Below are 21,183 nucleotides of genomic sequence, written 5' to 3'. Positions count from 1 at the left end.
CATTTTATTCTGGACTTGGTTCTGAAAAGTGTGGCCCTGTTTTATTTAGAGAGAGGTCCCAAAATATTGTAAAGTCTTATAAATGTGGTGCCATTTGCCGAATCTGCACAAAGGTTTGCAAAACAATTTTAAATCTAGATATAAATGTTTTTGTGAAGTGGTGGGATTTTCTCAAGAGGGGGGCTAAATTAGAGGGGAGTCATTTTTAGATGGCTTATAACTTTGTTGCTGTTTGACGAATGTGGACAAACGTTTTCAGAAAGATTGTAGACCCAACCATCAAGTTTGTGTAAAGACTGAATGGATTTTGTCAATTGGGGCTAAGTTATATGAACATTGTATACATACATTTTGACACTTTTGGAAAAGAAAAAAAAAAGTGGATTTCAAGGCAACTTGTAGAAGGAACTTTGGCAAGGACCTTAAAGCATGGTTTTGCAAATGTGCCAGTGTTTTATAGCGCTATACCTTTGGTGACTGATGTATAATCTGTGGCCATGGGCAGTAGTCCGATTGTCCGGGTCATGGTACAAGGTCCTGACCAGATAATCTGGCTACTGGCCATGACTGCAAGGGATGAAAAAGTGTTAAAAGTGGCCATGTCCACCTGGGACCAGCTATGTGGTAAAGTCATTTGACAGTAGGATAGGTTTGAAAGGGGGGGGGGGGGGATAAATAAATAAAAGTGCTTGTAATATGGTTCTGACTTCAACAGGCTTCCATAGAAAGGGAAGAGGGGGTTCTGTAAGGAAACCCCGCCTTCTCTTTGCATCCTGGCCATCTTGGAAGCAGCGCCCCGCTGTAGGAAGAGAAATCCATTTTGTACCACCCTGGGTTCCCGCTTTGGGAACCAGTGGTGCCAATGACCTTAATCCCCGATTGCATGGGCTGCAGTGGAGGATAATGGTCCGAAGCACCCTAAAGCCAGCAGGCATCAGGGCACACAGACACTTGGCTTGGGCCAATAACTTGGGCTGCCGCCTTCACATTATTCCAATTAGCATGACACAATATGCTAATGGAAATGTTGGAAAAACAAAATGTATCGAGTATTGAGTCTATGTACTTTACTGAGAAATGTAAAGTAGAGAGTCTAAGATTTTTTTTGTTCTATTTAACTGCAAAAGGTGGTTCCTAAATGAACCTCTTTAAAAAATATATACATTTGCAGGAGAGGTCAGAACGTAAGCATTAATATGGAGGGGCAGGTGGACAGGGGAAGATGTTGCAAGTGTGTTACTTCTAAGGTAGTGGGTGTTTCTCATGCTCCCTCGATTAGAGCTTCCATTGAAATTGCTTCCATCTGAAGAGTAGTGTGTTGCCGTATATACAGAGGACTTCCAAGATATGAATCAACAGCCTCTTTTATTGCTTGCAAGGTAGCTGGTGGGATTTTATGTCCCAGAGAATTAGGCTGTGTGGTTACAGTATTGGTTGAGGAAGATAGCCTACTACTTGCTAAGAAAGGAACAATCTTTGTGAGAGCATTGCGGTAGTTGGATTTGGTATAGCGGCGCATGGAGGTGGTCCCGTAGGACTAGTGTCCAGGTAATCCGCGACAGAGTGCACTCTGTGCATTTCACTTTTGTACCTTTAGCCTCTGGTACATTCCCACAGTGTTAAAGAACTGCCACACCTAGAGGTAGAGTTAGGCACTTCCTCATCTTCTTGGTCCTCTTCATTGTCTTTGAAATTACTGCACTTTTTTTGTTGTGTGGGTCCTCAAGCTGGTGGCGGCTCTTGGGGAGGAGGGATGGAAATAGCGGATGCCATTTAAGATAAATAGTTTTGCTACTTTTCTTCCAAGTATGTGCTTTGTACTAGATTGTTAATGGATAATGAGTAAGAATAGGCGCAGGAGCGGTGCAAGGGTACATTTTGAGCTTGAAAGTTCCAAGATCAGTAGAAAATGCTGTTCCGAACTGTCCTCAAAGCAAGGACCCGGACGCGAAGTGCAAACGCATTCATGGACATGTCATGCTGCGTGCAAGAGCGTGGGCACGTGGCACTGTCTGGAAGGCACACAATGATCAGTGTAAAAAGTATAGAAGTGTTAAACATGATGCTAGAAGGGGGGCATGGCAGAATTTTAAGGTGAAGCGTAAATTGGACAAAACATTGCTATATCGGGGCAAGTATGATTAGTCAGTTGTAGGAAAATAGCATGCAATGGTAAAAACGCATGGAATTCTCCGGAAAAAAATAAACACTTTGTAAAAGAGACGTTATGGTTACATTGCACTAATAAAAGCCTATGAAATTAAATGAAAAATCTTTGTTAAAGGGACCTTAGGTTACAAGAAAAACCGAAAGCCTCAGAAATTAAGCTAAGCAACCATAACTCGTGCCATCACCATGCACTCGTGCCATCACCGTGCACTGCTTAGACTAACACCCAGGACAAAGATGCATCACAAATGTCATATCACTGATGACATCACATGAGAAAATAATTTTGATGAAGTCCCTGCAGGGGTGTGCGTTTATAATGTTGGTTACATGTCAGGCGTGATTATGATGTTAAACATGTAATAACTAGCTAAAAATGCAAGACTTGCTATATGAAGACCGAGAAGGCATACACAAATCAAGAGGCACATTCAGGGAAACTAAATTAAGGAAGAAAGAAACCGCATCATCAGAAAATAATAGCATTAAAGTTTATCTTCATGTTAACAAATGAATTGGGGCAATAGGCAGGCCTCAAACGCACATGTACGTGCACCACGCGCTGAGACCAAACCCTAAGGAAAGTACTTTAGGAACACATGACAAGATTTACGTCTAGATATACAGCACCTTTTGAATTAAAATCACCTGGCCTAGATATTTCAGTGAACAAAAACAAGTGGCCCAGATTTGTGATGTCATCAATGACGTGTGATCATCTTTGACGTCCCGGTTGTTAGTCTTAACAACGATTTACATAGCAGAAGCAGAAACTTGGGCGAGAAAGTGCAGAGCGTTTTACTTCATGTTAAAGTAGTGACAAGGTACAAGGAGAGGTTACTTTAAATGTACACATGCGAGTAAGTCTGGAAAGGTTTTTTTATACGGCAGGGTGTTGCAGGTGAAAGGCTCAGAAACTACAAGTGCACCCATCATACAAATATAAAGTGAAACCCATAACAGTTCCCTCGTAGTTCTAGTTCTGAATAATCGAGCCACTTTGATGTGTCTGCGCGTCACCGGCCATCTCAGGTGCATGGATTTCATAAAGCGTCACCCGAGATGGGAAGCAACAGAGGGGACACGTGCTAGTTAGGGGAGTTTGGAGAATTAGGGTGGAGAGATGTTCATTCCACTCCCTCCTTCTACACAATACACCTCCCCATGGAAGGGTTTCTTCTCCACACTACTCGAAGGACACACAAGCTGCCACAATAGGCGGAAATAAACGTAGGCAGCCCCGAAATGCCAGCTCCATGCGATCTGGGGATCCACTCCCCCAGAATGTATTGCAATGGCTGCCAAGCTGCAGTACTAAGCAGCGGGTACCACAGCATGTGCCAACATCATTGTCTGATTTGTAGCTCCAGCTCCCACGGCTAGTCACCACTGTGTGCTCTCCCTCCATCGTGAGGTGCAGGCAGAGAAGTCTCCAGCCTTATGATTTTATGTGGCAAACACGTACTGAAGCTGAGCACTGCAACGTGCTCGCCTTGGACGGAGTACCACATGTTGCATCCCCGGGCCCGCGCTTAGAAACCTCTGGGTATTAAGCGCGTTATAAATAACCTATCATAGCCTGCAGAGGTAGTCAGCAGTGCCCAAGGAAAAAGCTTTCATGAGGTTATGAGAGTCCAAAAGGGAGGAAGATCGCAAGGACTACACAAAAGGAAGCAAGCTTAAGGTGCAACAGCTAAAACCACTAGCTGAAAAGAGCGGCATCGGGGGGGACCAACAGACCCCAATCCTTGGACTAGAGCAGTTCCGCCTACATTATGCATTGGCGTCAAATATGCATGTTTCATGTTCCACTAGGCCTCCGAATGTGCAGTCTTCCCTAGCTCTTGCGATGTGCTTATGGGGAGAATGGAGGGCGCGAGAGACCATGACCAGAGAGGTACTGGCAAGTAACATTCCTCCTGGCGATCCTTCCGTTAAGCAAGTTTGCGTTTATTCCTTTGCAGGTTGTGTGCAACATGTCAATTATGTACCAATGTGTTTGTAAGCGAGAACTATCTTCTCTGAAACGTTCAAAAAAGCGTAATGTATTCTCCACCTCAGCTACATAAGTGCCAAGAGACATGTCCTTTGTGGGGCATGCCTGCTTACCTGCTGCTGGACTAGCTTTCAAGTAACATTCTAAAATACAGAACGCGTAAATGTTGCATACAAGTGTTAAGACGGATTTCTGAACTCTGTCCTGGTGGCGCAGAAGTTCAGAAGGCCAACCTAATTACTTGGAACAGGGTAACCTCTGGACAAGCCAGACCAATCAGGGTAGCGATCGCGGCGGTCAAGACTAGGTCTCAAGAGGGGTGAGGGTGACTGAAAGCCCGCAATGAGCACACAAAGCAAGGACACTTACAAACTACTCCAAACAGGTGTTATATTAAAACTATATACACATTTATTCCAAGGCCTTTAAAACAATGACTGTAGCGAGAAATCACAATACAACTCTGGTAAACCAACACATACCATACCAATACAATATATATACAAATACAAACAAGTCTCAAGCATTAGATGCACGAAATGTGTAGTCCACCTGAAAGGTAAGGAAAACAGGCAGTGCGAAATAATGCTTAGACCCAGTCCGCCTTCAGAGGCAGCTAACTAAAAGGAAGTCCGAGCCCTACGAAGAGTGGAGCCTAGTGCTCAAAAGTACCTGCACACGCGGGTGCCAACGGGCAAAAGGGGAGTCTCTTCGAGGGAAATCAGGCAGTTCAGTTTAGTGCACGAATGAAGAACAGAGTTCCGCGACTCAAGCGCAGCCTCCACTGTGGGCAGAAGCAGAGCGCGAGTACGGACAGGCGTGCTGTTTTGACACAGCGGGGAAAAGCTATGGGCTCCTGCAGGAGGGTGACCAGTTCCTAGCTATGCTACTCACCGGTCCCCGATGCAAGCAGACCCAGGCTTCTCTGCTTCAGTTTCAGTCGCTGGCAGGGTCAGGAGAGCAGGGGACTTCTCGTCGTTGTGTTGAGTCTGCAGCAGCAGAGTTGAAGATGTCCCAAACGAAGTGAACCCGCACAGTTTGTTACCACAGCAGGGCAACAGAGCGGCCGTGCGTATCTGAGCCAAATGTACACTACTCACTTCAGACCTGGGAACGCCAAGTGTACGAAGCGTGTGAGAGTGACAAGGACTCGAAATACTACACAACCTGGCGGCGGTTACAGAGCAAGACTCCTGTGTAGGCTGGTCAGTCTGCTGGATGGTCCAGAGACACTTCCGAAGGCTTACGAGCAGGAGATGGTGAAGATGCTGAGAATAGCTGTTCCCGCTATTCAAGGGTCGAAGTACCAGTACAGGGCTTCTGGTTCGATCAAAGGTGAAAAGGGTTTCACAAGGCGACAGCAGTGCAGAGGAGCAGTCCTTCAGCGGGTCACCAGCGATTCCTCAGTTCCGCCTCTTGGTTGCAGGATACTTGGCTCCTGTATTCCTTTGTTCGTGAGAACTCAGGAGATCGACATGGTAGTGGTGTTTCCAGCCCCCTCTTAGCCACGGTTCCCTTCGCGCCAAAACGGAGGGGACCCAATGGGAGATCCGCTCATCAACACTCACACCATACGTGGACCTATCACGGACCACGGTGGTCCCAGGCATTCACACCACCCTAGACTCTCTGGGACCCAGGATGTGTATTGGGACCAGACATCCCAGCCCACATCCTGGAGGCACACACCAGGCATGTAGAAGCCCACGAAAGCATCCGTGTTTCGTGGGAAAGTACATGCCCAAATAAGGAAGGCCCTGGGTCGGCTCGACCTGGGGAAGGTGAAGGGAGCAAGACGATCAGCGGACAGGACAAAGGAGCCTCGTGGTCTGGCCATTTTGGGAGCCAGGCCACCATTTTGGGCTAAGCGTGAGAAACGAGCTTAAAACGCCAAAAGGAGCTCAAAACACAAGAAACGATCGCTGCCACCATTCCCGTCCGTGAATCACTTGCACCTATCAGTTACAATCCTAAAAGAGGATCTAGGGCCTGTAGAAGGCTAGAGACCCAAGAGAGCAGTAACTTAGCTTACAGTGCCCTCTTGTGTCATGTTGCACGAAAGCCTCAACATGATAAGAGAAACTACGGAAAACAGCGTTTCCCGGTAAGGGCATGTCAGTTTCCCCGTAAGAATGGAGCGAAAGCCCAGAGGAGTGCGGCAGAAGGCTGCACTTCTCTGGCAAAGTCTAGATCATGGTGAAAAACAACAGCAAAAAGTTTAGGGGTTGCCACATGGAAGGAAAATTACCCACAATTACGAAATCTTTCCTAACAAGGGGGAACAAAAGTGATGCTTAAACCAGGCTTGGAAGGTATCCAGGCAAACAGCAACCAGTGTAGATTCACATCAATTGACTGTCAGAAAAGCACCCCGTGTCATCCTGCAAACTAGCAGAGGAGAAGCCATGCGAGTTCTAGTATCTCCCGGGATGCGAAGCCTAGTGTCCATCTTCTGTAGGACTTCCAAAGAAGTCATTAGCACCAGTTTCCCTTTCTGCACGATTCGGGGGGTCAACATTGCAAGGTGCAAGCTACTAATCGGGTACACAAAGCCAATCGCCCCCTCAATTCTGCACATGCACACAGAAACCTACCTCTCACCAGCCAGTGGCTAGTGCAGATCTGGGCCTGGATGTGCCCCACTGGCATGTCATTGAATTCATAACTCCTACGAGATTGTAACAGCGGACCTTTTCTTCTTCCAAATACTCCTCCTCCCCCCGCCCCCCCCCCCCCCCCCCAAGAGGAGGGGGTGGCATTGTTTTAATAGAATTCCCATACGACTCCCCATTCCACCCTCTGCGTGGTTGGTTCATGAGGCAGCTATTGAGAGGACATTCACAGCTTTCTTTACAGAATGTCCCACCTCAGAATTGTGAGCGACAGACCATCATTGCTCTCGCTATCAGATGTTAAACCTCAATCTCTCCATCTCCAATACCCTGGACATCCTTGCCCCGGTCATGAGGATCTGCATGGAGCCTGCCTCCAAATGCAACTCTTGGAATGACTTCAGCTTGGTAGCTTTGAAACGAAAGTGCAAAGCTGCTGGGCTAAGTGGCAGAGCTCAGGATCATCCTCTGATAAAAGTGGCCTGCCACCTACTCCAAAGGCAATATCATCTCACCATCCACTCTAAGAAGAGCGCTCGTGTCCAAGCCTGCATCTCTGGTGCCACCTTTTCAAAATCTGCAACGAACTTGTCAATATTCTGCAGTCTCCCACCCAGGCCCTTTGCACTGGCCTCCCACTTCCCCACCAAAAATCAGGACATCTTGTCCTCAACAATCCCCTATTGCAGCCCCCCCAAAACCCTCATACTATCCTCAATCCCATTGCACCAGATGTGGTCGCTAGAATAGTTTGCTCAATGAAAGGCTCCTCCAAAACAGGTGCTCCTCTGCTCTTCCAGAACTATGAAGGACAACATTCTCTTCTGCGCCCCTTCCTTGGCTGCCTATTGAAACCATTCCTTTGCCACAACCCCTCAAGCACTCTGGCGCACCCTCTCGTAAAAAAAATGCATCTGCAGACCCTTCTTGCCAGGCTAACTACAGCCCTACCTCCATCAATCCTTTCTTGGGCAAACTCTTGGAGAAGTTGTTCATCCCTGCAACTGACCCATCACACTGAATCTGCTGGCTGCCTTCACGGCCAGAGCATCCAGAGGCACAGAAATTGCTCTCCTGCTTAACACCTGCCCTCAAACTTGGATTCAAACTCTCCCTTCGTGCTGATCCTTCTAGATCTTTCTTCTGCCTTTAAGACGGTCAATCATACCATCCTGATAAATCGTCTCTCGGATACCAATTGCATCACAGAACAGGCACTGGGGGGCTGACCCTAACCTCACAAGTCATTTGGGCCCTTTCCGATCTTCCTCTACCCGAGACGTCCCTCTAAGCTCCCATCTACCTCCTCTCCTTCCGCTCATACCAGACAGACCGCTATTCAGGCGTGGTGATCTGCAAACGAGCTCTGCCTTAAGTCTCTTCTCCCCTCACAGACCTTGATGAGAAGTCCAACCATCAGCTTCAACCCTCAGAGGCATTCTCCCTTTCCTCACATTCCCCCAGAAGCTCAATGTCTACAGAGCTCTGGTCCTCTAGGCTGGATTACTGCAACAGCCTCTTCCTCAATCTGCCCCTTTCCTCCTTTCGCCAACTAATCCATAATAGGGATGTAAGACCCATCCTTGGCCTCAAGCCCAGGGACTGCATCTCTCCAGTCCTAAAATTTCCCCACTAGCTCCCGGTGACCGCAAGAATCAAATTCAAGACCATTTGCATCATCCACAAGGCTGTCTAGGGCCTGGGACCTCTACATCCAGATTTCTTTCCCTAAACACCTCACTGCTAGAGTTCTTCGGTCCTCTAGCTCCAACTCTACAAGTCAGACATTTCTCCAAGTAGAGTGCGACGTAGATCCCTTTCCTCAGCAGGCTCCTCCCTCTGTACAGCCTCCCTGCCATCCTCAGACTGGAGCCGGATCTTCCTAAATTCAGGAAACTGCTCAAGACTCCTTTTCTCCTCTTCCTTCCCCCTCCCGTGCAAACTATCCCTCACCCGTTGCGACTGGTCCCTTCTGAGTCATACAGGGACCAGACCATCACCGACCAGTCTCCCCCTACATCCCTTGCCATCGGGCACCCTTCCCCAGACTAGCATTAATCTGGTCCACTTTGTCCATCGCACTAGTGTTCCCTTCCCAGGCACTTGCTCATCCCCTTGCCCCCCCCCCCCCCCCGACTCCCGCACTTCTCCCCCTCCTGGCCCCTATTTCCACCCCCTGCACTTTTATCACCTCTGTCATCGCACGGTAGGATTGTCACATAGCCACTATAACTGTTTTCCTATGCCCACCCATCCCCACCCCCCCCACCCCCATTTGTTGTCTTGTGGCACCTGGAAACACGTACCCCCAAGCTGCACATTTTAAGTCGCTACAGCTGGAGCACAAAACAAACCTGCACTACAAACAAAAAGACAGAAAGCGGAATGCCTGCATAGTATTCTGGTAACCTCCTGCACTACTCTAGTAGCAAGTTTTTGATCTGCAGTTTTCCAATGGACGTCACCAGCTATTGCACACCATGTGTGGCTAAATCAGAGTTCGACCAAGAAACATGCAAAGACTAAATAGAAGAAAATCTTGCAAGCACATCTGCTGCATGCCGCAAGACCACTTCAACAGAGACGTGTCATGCAGGGTTCAAAATTGCCGAGAGACATTTAGTGCCTGCTTCTTGCCCTGGAGAGCCATGTTAGCGCCAATTTTGGCCACCAGGGCCGTCTGGTGCCATATTAACATACCTATGTGACATTAAATGTCTGTATTTTGGAAGGTTTATAAAAAGGCATTAGAGAGATCCCCGAGACATTTAAAGCATCAGGGATTGTAGGAGCTAGTTTTAGTTCCTAAAATCTCAATTTTGACCAAGGTGGCATGTGTGCCTTTCAAACCGCATTTTCATAACAAGTAGCTATGGAGAAAGTTAAACCATGGGAATGTACAGCAGAATAGTCAACGGGTGGTCTGAGCCATAGCCATACAAACGCTGACAAAGACAACAGTGTCTGCTTCTGTAGGCATGGAATCTGAACGTTTAGGGTACCAGCATGGTAGCACTACCTGGCATTAAGATGGCAACAGCTGGCAAGTCGCAGTGTCTGACAAATGGCCAACCAATACATAAGAGGCAAAACTAGGGGTGTACCGATGCATGACTAGTCAAAGACACATGCACTGCTTAAATAGCAGGCTGCATCTGGAGCTGGTTTATAGCTAGAATTAAACCATTACCTTGCGGTAAGCTGTTCAGAAAGCACAGAGCTAGGCTGAAAGGTCTAAGGGGAAGGAGTCAGTACATGGGTGGACATACCCGAACACCCACCGGATGTGCCCCTCTCCCTCTTCTCACCACTTCTACATTCACTGTGGCTTACAGGCAGCGCCTTCAGCACCACTAATGCATACCTTCTTGATTATTTTATTCTCTTGAGAATCAGAGCTGCAATTGGACATGGGAGCCGCTTCCGGCAAGCACATGCCACCCGGCCATTTTCCATTCCACGCATTAAATGTTTGTTTTAATACCAATGGCAAGCGCAGCCATTGATAATGGGCTCTACCCATTTTCAAGACGCTTTCACAGAAGATTAAAACAAACATTTTTTTTTAAAAAAAATACCAGTTTGTATCACAAGAGCCTTAAAGAATATGGACATCCCAATCAAAGAAGTACCATGAAAGTTGTCAGAGGACCAGTATAAACGCAGTGACCGCTTTCATGTCAGTTGGCAAATACGCAGCCAAACTGCCAGGAACATCAAAGAGCAAGCTCTGCAGGACACAAGCCGAGAGGTGGACGGATTTCTGAGCCTTCACTAATGTGCGTTTTCAAGCCATTCCAAAATAATGATTTGCTGTACCCAGTGAAAGTAAACCGTGCGCAGTTGCGATTCAAACCCAGGTCCTGTGACCGAGGTTAGACACAAGAACATGATCTGGAAAATACAGGACATGTTAGTATAAAGGGGGCGCACCATTTTGTACTAGACCATTGTTATTGGAAAAACTGCCGTCTTGGCAAATGCTCATTCGCTCTGTGAACCACAATTGGGAAAGACATTAAATTAAGTTCACATATTTCACTTTCGGATATATTCACTTTCTATGACAAAGCACAATTTAAAAATTCCTCACCCTAGCTACACTTATGCAGACGGAAGGGATTTTATGGTTGCAAAGCAGACCAAGAAGCACAGACCATCATTAGTTACTGTTTCCAAAGTATCTGAAACATCTACTGCTCAGGACGCCCTCAAGTTCTGCTCGTTGGCATGGGGGGTGGGGGGGGGGGGGAGAGAATGCTCGAGAAAAAAAAAAAGTTAATTAGTGCCATCATTTGCCTCAAACCAAAAATAACCCATGCAGTCTGGGTCACTACTAGCATTGCTCTGCCGTTTGTCGGTCATACACTGTATGAGCGCCATGTATGGAGGCATAAGCCGGGCACACTGGGAGCAGAGTCATGGTTCTTTTGGGTCCCCTAAGTGGCATATGTGTTTATGTCACGTGCTACATACAAGCAGAATATCCTTTCAACCAAAGTTTCTCCAGTACATGTGTATGGCTTCGGTTACAGCTCAGCCTTAGTCTCTTAAATTACTAATGTCTTTACAACAAGATTCATACAAATATTAGGTTTTATTTCTGTTTCAAGGAAACAGATTATGAGTAGCCTGCAGCAGTGGCATTACTCCATCACATAACCAAGTGCGACTACTCAACATTGTACATGGTGTGCAGGCATCAGTGTGAATAGTTTTAGTTGATGAACTAGTACCCCCAACTGTATCTTTAGTGCATACACCAGAGACTACTGATTGTGAAGTAGTGCAAGCGTATTGGGTTTGAACCAATTGAATCACGTGAATAGGATCACGTTGAACAGGTTTGTCTTGAGCATTTTTCTCGTGGTGGAAATAGGTTGTGTAACACCACTGGGTGTGGATTTAGGGTGAGGTGTAATGAGAATTTGAAGGGTGCACAATAGAAGGGTCTTGGTGTGACACAGTGGTATGAGGTGTAATGAATGCTGGACTCAGATTTCACAAGCGCCATGGACTGAAAACGTACACCATTGCACTCATGTTAAGCAGTTGTACAAAAAAAAAAAAAAGTAAAACCATTTCTTTTGAGAAACACATTGGTTTAACCAAACATTTTGAATTCGCTTTTCCTTCTTTGATCATTTATTTCCTGTTTCTCTTCTCTACGACTACTTCTTTGACACGTATGAAACTTTATTGTGAACATTTGGGGCCGGATTCCAAATGTCGCTGTGAATGTACAATATTTCTATTTAAAATCAAAGTCCTCAATTATTTGGATGTGTAAATTATGGTACGTGATTAAATGGGTTATTTATTGCGTCTTCTGTACTTGGGAATGCATTGCACCTTTTTTTTTACTTTTCTGGACAAAAATGTTCCTTGAACATTTTTTTTGACTGTTCCAAATATATGTCTGACAAAGGTGCATTATGCTTTCTCCCAAAATATATGCGAGACAGCCCCGAGGAAGGCCAAGAAGTGTCTGAAACACGTTTTGGCTGTTAAGAGTTTGACCGTATTACATTTGAATATTGATCCAAGTGCCATTAGGAGCAGTGCATGGGCCTGGGTGTATCTTGATATATATTAGCTGCAGTAGAAGCAGCCACGCTGTGCTCATGCTCGGGGAACACAATGAGTCACTGTGTCCACTATGCACGGCCTAGTGTACACCGACCTAGGGCATGCCCCAGCACCTTAAAGAGAAACAGCATGACCACTGCTGTAATCTACCTGCCTCAAGCAGCACATGGCAAAAGCCAAGCCTACGGGTCCCAAGTAGAGATGTAACGGTATACCGTTAAAGATACCGTGAACCACTTAATTGAACAATAATAACCGTCACATTGTTTATACCGGTATACCGTTCATACCGTTAAGTGTGCTTTTCAATCTGATTTGGAAAGGCTGCAGTAAGCAAGTGCTGCACTGTCTTGGTCTTGCACTGTTGGATGTGCCGTCTGCCAAGTAGTTTCAGTTGGAGCAGTTTTTAATGCCATTCCATAAACTACACGTGCCTGACATAAAATCAATATATTAGCAATAGGAAGAATAAATACAGTGCCAAGAAGGAAAAGGGTTTACTTTGGGATGGCGGCTTTGGAGTTTATATATTTATAATGGATAATGTTTGCTAAACATATGACAATGGGGGATTTCCCTGGTTCCATCATTGAATTTACATATAAGTCACACCGCAGAATTCACTCATCTCTGTGGGTATTCCCTGCTGCCATACCAAAGGATAACATGTCCGTGATTACTGATCACCTTTTGGCCCGCAAGTAAACTAAAGGCTGTAACGTAAAGAGAGTGTGTGTATGCGCACAAGCGTATACTACCATCAGGCTCCAATGATCTGTGGCATGCAGATTATCAAGATGGCAACATGTTCATCTTCACAAGTAGCCAGTGGGGGAGCTAATAGCCTAAATGACCACTTAAGAAGAGCTATTCAGTTTGCTTTGCCAGTCGCAGAAGGGCTCCCCCCCCTCCTCCTCTTCCACACGTGTGTTTGGTGGAAGCAAGGGGTGGCATTTCAGTGGAAAGTATGCTGAAAAGCCCAATTCTGGCCCTTAGTGCCTGGTTTTGTTTGTGATGATAAATCTGACCTTTTTAGAAAATATTTGTTAAGATTAGTTCACTCCACCTGCTATACCGCGATAACCATGATATACCGTCATTTGGCAAGAAGGTTATTGTATCGTCATAAAACTAATACCGTGACACCCCTAGTCCCAAGATCCCCGAAGTGGCATGGAGAACGTTTCTCCCCAAAGCAGCTTAGACAACACCTTCCTCTAGAACAGTGATCTCCAAGCTTTTTCGATGCCGAGCCATTCTGCCTCACCTTTCAATAAAAAATAAAGTTTCCGGCGCCACCAAGCCACAAATGCCTATATTCGCAATTAAAACCGGTCCCCAGAGCTTTGTAGGCCTTTTCACTAGACCACACGAGAATGTGCAGGCGGAGGGGATCGGACATGTCGAGCATTCAAGTATTCATCTAAACCTTGGGAGAAGAAGGCGAAGTCAAACACTGCGGTGCTGGAAACCGGAAGCATAACGTATAAAGAGCAGTTAAGAAGTTGCACTTCAAGCAACATTAGATAAACATGCCACACACGAGTGGCCCAGATTAACCAAATTGCCTTGTGGCCAATCCTTATATGTAGGAAAGTAGAAGTGAAAGGGCTAAAAAAACAAACAAAAAACCACCTGCATTCATATCGAAAGTGGAACGTTAAGCCATCGCCCCCGAAGAACGAAACGAAATGACTGCGTGCACATGCCACCTGACAAACATGCCACCAGTGCATTTCAGACTCTTTGATGCAGAAGGCATATCGCCATCGCGTGTTTAGGGGTCACTGACCCTTGACACTTAAACAGTCCCCATGTTACCAACCTTCAGAACAGTGCAAAAGGCAAAGCTGGAGGATGGGCAGAAAAGTAGCGAGGGGCCCAGTGTGGGGGCAATGTAGTCGCCGAGTGCCCCCCCCCCCGAATGGGAACAGCGACTTGGAAAGAGACGAGGACACTGAACAGGTGGCTCTGCGGAACGCGCGCGGGGAATGCAGGGTCACATCAGCCAGAGGTGTGGTGATTCCAGCTAGGGGGCAACATAAGATACGCATTCAGTGAGCATCCGATGCAACTAACCCCCCCACCCCCCCCCCCGCAGTGTGCGCGCAGTAACGCTCCCCGGGGCTGCGCAAACGCGGATGCACCAACTAACGTGGCACCTTCCCAAAGCCAATCGCAGAGAGCCACCAAACCACCTGCCAGCCTCCGGCATGCAGGCAGCACACCCACCCAGAAGGAGGAGGCACCGTGGACACGACATAAAACAGGATTTCCGGGTTCAAACATGACGTGTCCTCTAGGGTGCACTAAAGATAGCTACCCCCCCCATTCCAACATGCGGCCCAAGAGCCCCCTCCGAGCTCCAACAGGCTACTAGGCCATGCTGCAGAAACGCAAGTGCTAACTCCACACCAACAGAAGGAGGCATGCGCGGCTCTTGACCGAGGACACCAAGCGCCTCGAAGCTGGGGTCGGCAGCATCAGCACTATGCAAATAACACAGAGGGCCCAACATCTATGTAGCAAGTGTGTGTAGACTGCACTGAAAAGACCACCATTGCTTCACGCCAGCCCCAAGGCCTTACACCGCGCCAGGAGCAAGGGCCAGAGATGTGGAGGACTGCAGGTTCTAGACCGGCCACACATGCATTGGGGTGGCTGCGAGTGGCACTAGTAAGGCCCAGAGATGTGGAGGGCCGCAGGTTCTAGACCCGGCCACACATGCATTGGGGTGGCTGCGAGTGGCACTAGTAAGGCCCAGAGATGTGGAGGGCCGCAGGTTCTAGACCCGGCCCTAGACCGGCCACACATGCATTGGGGTGGCTGCGAGTGGCACTAGTAAGGCCCAGAGATGTGGAGGGCCGCAGGTTCTAGACCCGGCCCTAGACCGGCCACACATGCATTGGGGGTGGCTGCGAGTGGCACCAGTAAGGCCCAGAGATGTGGAGGGCCGCAGGTTCTAGACCTGCCACACATGCATTGGGGGTGGCTGCGAGTGGCACTAGTAAGGCCCAGAGATGTGGAGGGCCGCAGGTTCTAGACCGGCCACACATGCATTGGGGGTGGCTGCGAGTGGCACTAGTAAGGCCCAGAGATGTGGAGGGCTGCAGGTTCTAGACCGGCCACACATGCATTGGGGTGGCTGCGAGTGGCACTAGTAAGGCCCAGAGATGTGGAGGGCCGCAGGTTCTAGACCCGGCCACACATGCATTGGGGTGGCTGCGAGTGGCACTAGTAAGGCCCAGAGATGTGGAGGGCCGCAGGTTCTAGACCCGGCCCTAGACCGGCCACACATGCATTGGGGTGGCTGCGAGTGGCACTAGTAAGGCCCAGAGATGTGGAGGGCCGCAGGTTCTAGACCCGGCCCTAGACCGGCCACACATGCATTGGGGGTGGCTGCGAGTGGCACCAGTAAGGCCAAGAGATGTGGAGGGCCGCAGGTTCTAGACCTGCCACACATGCATTGGGGGTGGCTGCGAGTGGCACTAGTAAGGCCCAGAGATGTGGAGGGCCGCAGGTTCTAGACCGGCCACACATGCATTGGGGGTGGCTGCGAGTGGCACTAGTAAGGCCCAGAGATGTGGAGGGCTGCAGGTTCTAGACCGGCCACACATGCATTGGGGGTGGCTGCGAGTGGCACTAGTAAGGCGCGGGCAGTCTCTGGCCCCGCTCGTCACCGAGACACCGGCTTCAGCTCAAACCCGGTCATGCCTGTACCCCTGTAATGGGCCAGTGGCCCTCCCCGTGTGGGCGATTTCCTACTGGTACTGCTCTCACATTCCCCAGGCACCTCCCTTACTCCTTGGGGCTCCCTTTGGAGCTGCCCACAGAGGACTCTGAATGCCCTCCGCTGCAGACAGCTGGTAGCAGTAGAGCTGTGTAACCGTTAGGCCAACAATGCTGCTTGTGCGGGTAAGCAAAGTTGCACCCCCCGGAAGGTTGTTCATACATGCACGCACCAACATCCTTCCTGTGTGCACGCTACCAGGAACAAACAGTCATTTGCACCCGCCATTGGCTACTAACCCATCGAGTCTTGACGAGTAGTGGCGAAAGGCTGGCACCTGAAATGTCAACCCCTGCGAGCTGGAAGGCAGAGCACCCTTCACCACAACATGCAAAGGGCAGTGGCGTGATTGCCATTTAGTGTGTAGGAAGCAGAACACACGAGGAGATCCCAACGGGCATACAAGCATCACCCATCCAAAGGCATGCAGGTCTGCCTGCAAACCCCAGGGGCTTACAAGGACTCGACACCCCTCGGTGCCCCCACAGGCAGTGAAATTTGCGCCCCCATCTATTGTAGATCCCCTAAAAGGAGTGGGGATCATAGGCCGGTGGCCACTTGGCCTAATGGGTAATCCGGCACTGGTTCCCTGGGAAGCGCATGGGTAGGACACGCGTGGCCGTGGCTTAAGGGGTCAGGCTCAGGTTATCCTCCCAGGGATGCCGGGGCCCCTGCTGCCAGCGACCCTTTCCACCAGGATTACATCTTCCTCTGGGCTCTTCCATCATTAAGCCGCCAGATCTCCTCCTGGTTACAGCGATGCAAGACTGCCTGCTACCAGGGCCCGCTGGCGCATATCTCAAGTCCAGCACACAGCCACATCTAGTGCCACGCACCTCAGAGTCTACACGTGGGCCACACAGCGGATCCTTTGCGTGAAGCGGGCCTGAAGAGGGCAGGGAGGACTGCAGCCCGCTCATCTTGATAACATGGCAGCTCCAGCAAGGGGTTGATTCCTGGTACCGCTCTTAGAGGCCAACATGAAAAACAAACTATTCTATTTCTCGCCCCTACTATAACTAATCACAGTTAAACATGGATCCCTACTACCACAACAGTCCCCCGTCATACCACGTTTTTTCACCTGTACAGAATGCGTCTATTAGCTAATTCCCCTCATCTATATCCTCCACCAGCCCCCCACCAAACCTGTTCTTTAATATCCACAGACCAGTGTTCAAAATTGCACAGGAGAGCCTAGTTGGCTCGAAACCAACGGTTACCAGGAGCTACTTCCAAGTCCACGAGCCATACACACAATACAAGTGATCTAAAATCTTTTAGTTTGGTAATATGAATAAAAGGCGATTAAAGGACACATCCAAGCCAGAATGGTACATACATCATGTTGCATCTCACGCCAATGCTAGATTTGTGTCACACCTTATACCAACTCCCTCCTGGTTCTCCAGCAGAGATAGCGCCTGCCCACCGGGTGATGGCCAATACAAATCTGCCTTTAGCTCCTGCTAATCAAATCTCCATTTTGATCGATGGCTGAGACTAGGCATTTCCCCCTTCACAGCATCCAGACCTCTGCCTGCCCCCCCCCTCCCTCCCTCCGTCAAGTCTCCTGGGACTAGGCATCTCCCACACAGAGCACAGCTCCCTTCACAGCACCCAGACCTCTGCCTGTCCCACTGCCATCTCACCCCCCCTGCCCAGTCTCCCTGGCATCCCCCTTCACAGCACCCAGAGCTCTTCCTGCACCACCCCTGCCCCAGTCTCCTAGGCATCTCACTCCCCCCCCCCGCCCCAGTCTCCCAGGCATCTCACTCCCCCAGTCTCCCAGGCATCTCACTCCCCCCCCCCGCCCCAGTCTCCCAGGCATCTCACTCCCCCCCGCCCCAGTCTCCCAGGCATCTCACTCCCCCCCGCCCCAGTCTCCCAGGCATCTCACCCCCCCCTGCCCCAGTCTCTCCCAGGCATCCCACCCCCCCTGCCCCAGTCTCTCCCAGGCATCTCACTTCCTGCCCAGCCTCCCAGGCATCTCACCCCCCCTCTGCCCCAGTCTCTCCCAGGCATCTCACCCCCCCTCTGCCCCAGTCTCTCCCAGGCATCTCACCCCCCCTCTGCCCCAGTCTCTCCCAGGCATCTCACTCCCCCTCTGCCCCAGTCTCTCCCAGGCATCTCACTCCCCCCCCCTTGCCCCAGTCTCCCAGGCATCTCACTCCCCCCCCTTGCCCCAGTCTCCCAGGAATCTCACTCCCCCCTGCCCCAGTCTCCCAGGCATCTCACTCCCCCCTGCCCCAGTCTCTCCCAGGCATCTCACCCCCCCTCTGCCCCAGTCTCTCCCAGGCATCTCACCCCCCCTCTGCCCCAGTCTCTCCCAGGCATCTCACCCCCCCTCTGCCCCAGTCTCTCCCAGGCATCTCACCCCCCCCCCTCTGCCCCAGTCTCTCCCAGGCATCTCACCCCCCCTCTGCCCCAGTCTCTCCCAGGCATCTCACTCCCCCCCCTTGCCCCAGTCTCCCAGGAATCTCACTCCCCCCTGCCCCAGTCTCCCAGGCATCTCACCCCCCCTCTGCCCCAGTCTCTCCCAGGCATCTCACTCCCCCCCCCCTTGCCCCAGTCTCCCAGGCATCTCACCCCCCCCCCCCTTGCCCCAGTCTCCCAGGCATCTCACTCCCCCCCCTTGCCCCAGTCTCCCAGGAATCTCACTCCCCCCCCCTTGCCCCAGTCTCCCAGGAATCTCACTCCCCCCCCCTTGCCCCAGTCTCCCAGGCATCTCACTCCCCCCCCTTGCCCCAGTCTCCCAGGCATCTCACTCCCCCCTGCCCCAGTCTCCCAGGCATCTCACTCCCCCCTGCCCCAGTCTCTCCCAGGCATCTCACTCCCCCCTGCCCCAGTCTCTCCCAGGCATCTCACCCCCCCTCTGCCCCAGTCTCCCCCAGGCATCTCACCCCCCCCCTGCCCCAGTCTCCCCCAGGCATCTCACCCCCCCCTGCCCCAGTCTCTCCCAGGCATCTCACTCCCCCCCCCTGCCCCAGTCTCTCCCAGGCATCTCACTCCCCCCCTGCCCCAGTCTCCCAGGCATCTCACTCCCCCCCCTGCCCCAGTCTCCCAGGCATCTCACTCCCCCCCCCTGCCCCAGTCTCCCAGGCATCTCACTCCCCCCCCCTGCCCCAGTCTCCCAGGCATCTCACTCCCCCCCCCTGCCCCAGTCTCCCAGGCATCTCACTCCCCCCCCCTGCCCCAGTCTCCCAGGCATCTCACTCCCCCCCTCTGCCCCAGTCTCCCAGGCATCTCACTCCCCCCCCCTGCCCCAGCCTCCCAGGCATCTCACTCCCCCCCCCTGCCCCAGCCTCCCAGGAATCTCACTCCCCCCTGCCCCAGTCTCCCAGGCATCTCACTTCCTGCCCAGCCTCTCCCAGGCATCTCACTCCCCCCCCTTGCCCCAGTCTCCCAGGCATCTCACTCCCCCCCCTTGCCCCAGTCTCCCAGGAATCTCACTCCCCCCTGCCCCAGTCTCCCAGGCATCTCACTCCCCCCCCCTGCCCCAGTCTCTCCCAGGCATCCCACCCCCCCTGCCCCAGTCTCCCAGGCATCTCACCCCCCGTGCCCAGCCTCCCAGGCATCTCACCCCCCCCTGCCCCAGTCTCCCAGGCATCTCACTCCCCCCCCCTGCCCCAGTCTCCCAGGCATCTCACTCCCCCCCTCTGCCCCAGTCTCCCAGGCATCTCACTCCCCCCCCCTGCCCCAGCCTCCCAGGCATCTCACTCCCCCCCCCTGCCCCAGCCTCCCAGGAATCTCACTCCCCCCTGCCCCAGTCTCCCAGGCATCTCACTTCCTGCCCAGCCTCTCCCAGGCATCTCACTCCCCCCCCTTGCCCCAGTCTCCCAGGCATCTCACTCCCCCCCCTTGCCCCAGTCTCCCAGGAATCTCACTCCCCCCTGCCCCAGTCTCCCAGGCATCTCACTCCCCCCCCCTGCCCCAGTCTCTCCCAGGCATCCCACCCCCCCTGCCCCAGTCTCCCAGGCATCTCACCCCCCGTGCCCAGCCTCCCAGGCATCTCACCCCCCTCTGCCCCAGCCTCCCAGGCATCCCACCCCTCCCTGCCGAGCCTCTCCCTGGCATCCACCCCCCCCCCCTCACCCCTTCCCAGGAGGAGGCCGGCCCTCACCAGGGCGCGAAGAACTCCACCAGCATGAGGCTGTACTGCTTGGTGGTGGTCTCGAAGTTGTCGTCCGTCAGGTCGATGACGTCAGAGGCGGCGGCGGCGGCTCCGAGCAGGAGCAGCAGCGCGGCGGCGGCGACCGGGAGCAGAGGCACCTGGGGGGCCATGTCTGGCGGTGGTGGCGCTGGAGCTGACACGGGTCCTGCTGTCACCGCTGCTGCCGCACTTCAGACCTCTGCGGAAGGAGGAAAGCAGCGGCCGCCCAGCGCCGGAAGTATCCCCTCACACACCCGGACTCAGAGTGTGGCAGGCGCCCATTGGCTGCCGCCTGCGCACGTCATGCCAACCTCCGCCCGCGCTCCACCAATGGAAGCCGCCGACGACAGCGGCCCGACGCCGATTGGACCCACGCAGCGAGGTACGCCACAGCTCCACACCCATCACCCAATGGGGGAGAAGCAAGGCACGCGTTGCGAAAACTGATTGGATAGTAGGGTCTTTGGGCGTTACATGGCGGCATTAAACTATAAACGATACAGAGGATCTCTCTGAACCGAAAGGACACTTGTTATAAAGTAGAAATAGAAGAAGGACAGTAACTACACGTCGCAACGTCGCAGACATCATGAAACGGGTAACTTTTCTTTCACTCTAACTGGAACACGTGATCAAAAAGGAAGTACTTCATGAACTGCTCAATAAATATGAATTCAATTATTCTGACCTTATTATTCATGCTCATTTCAAAAATAGGATTCTATGTCAAGCCAGCAGTCTGGGATTATGCTTTTTCCAAACTTTACTCCTGAAGCAGCCAGGGTTGGACTGGGAACCAAGAGAGACCCTGCAAATTATTTTCCAAGTGGCCCCATATTACACTTTTTCAGCAAGCCCAAGCATTCTCCTATGA

General features: G+C 51.3%; 1 protein-coding gene across 1 annotated transcript in view; it reads right to left on the bottom strand.

Annotated features, from left to right (window-relative positions):
• PDIA3 (protein disulfide isomerase family A member 3) overlaps nucleotides 1-20,614 on the bottom strand; it is a 66,767-nt gene extending 46,153 nt beyond the window's left edge. Inside the window, exon 1 of the mRNA XM_069625174.1 lies at nucleotides 20,280-20,614. Coding sequence (XP_069481275.1) covers nucleotides 20,280-20,440 — 161 coding nt within the window. The 5' untranslated portion in view covers nucleotides 20,441-20,614. The remainder of the gene's footprint in view (nucleotides 1-20,279) is intronic.
• Nucleotides 20,615-21,183: the final 569 nt, after the last annotated feature.

This window comes from Ambystoma mexicanum, chromosome 11 (genome assembly GCF_040938575.1).
Source record: "Ambystoma mexicanum isolate Mex_15411 chromosome 11, UKY_AmexF1_1, whole genome shotgun sequence".
NCBI classification, from domain to species: Eukaryota; Metazoa; Chordata; class Amphibia; order Caudata; family Ambystomatidae; genus Ambystoma; species Ambystoma mexicanum.
The sequence above is the reverse complement of the archived record's forward strand: the minus strand, read 5'-3'. Positions and strand labels throughout refer to the sequence as shown.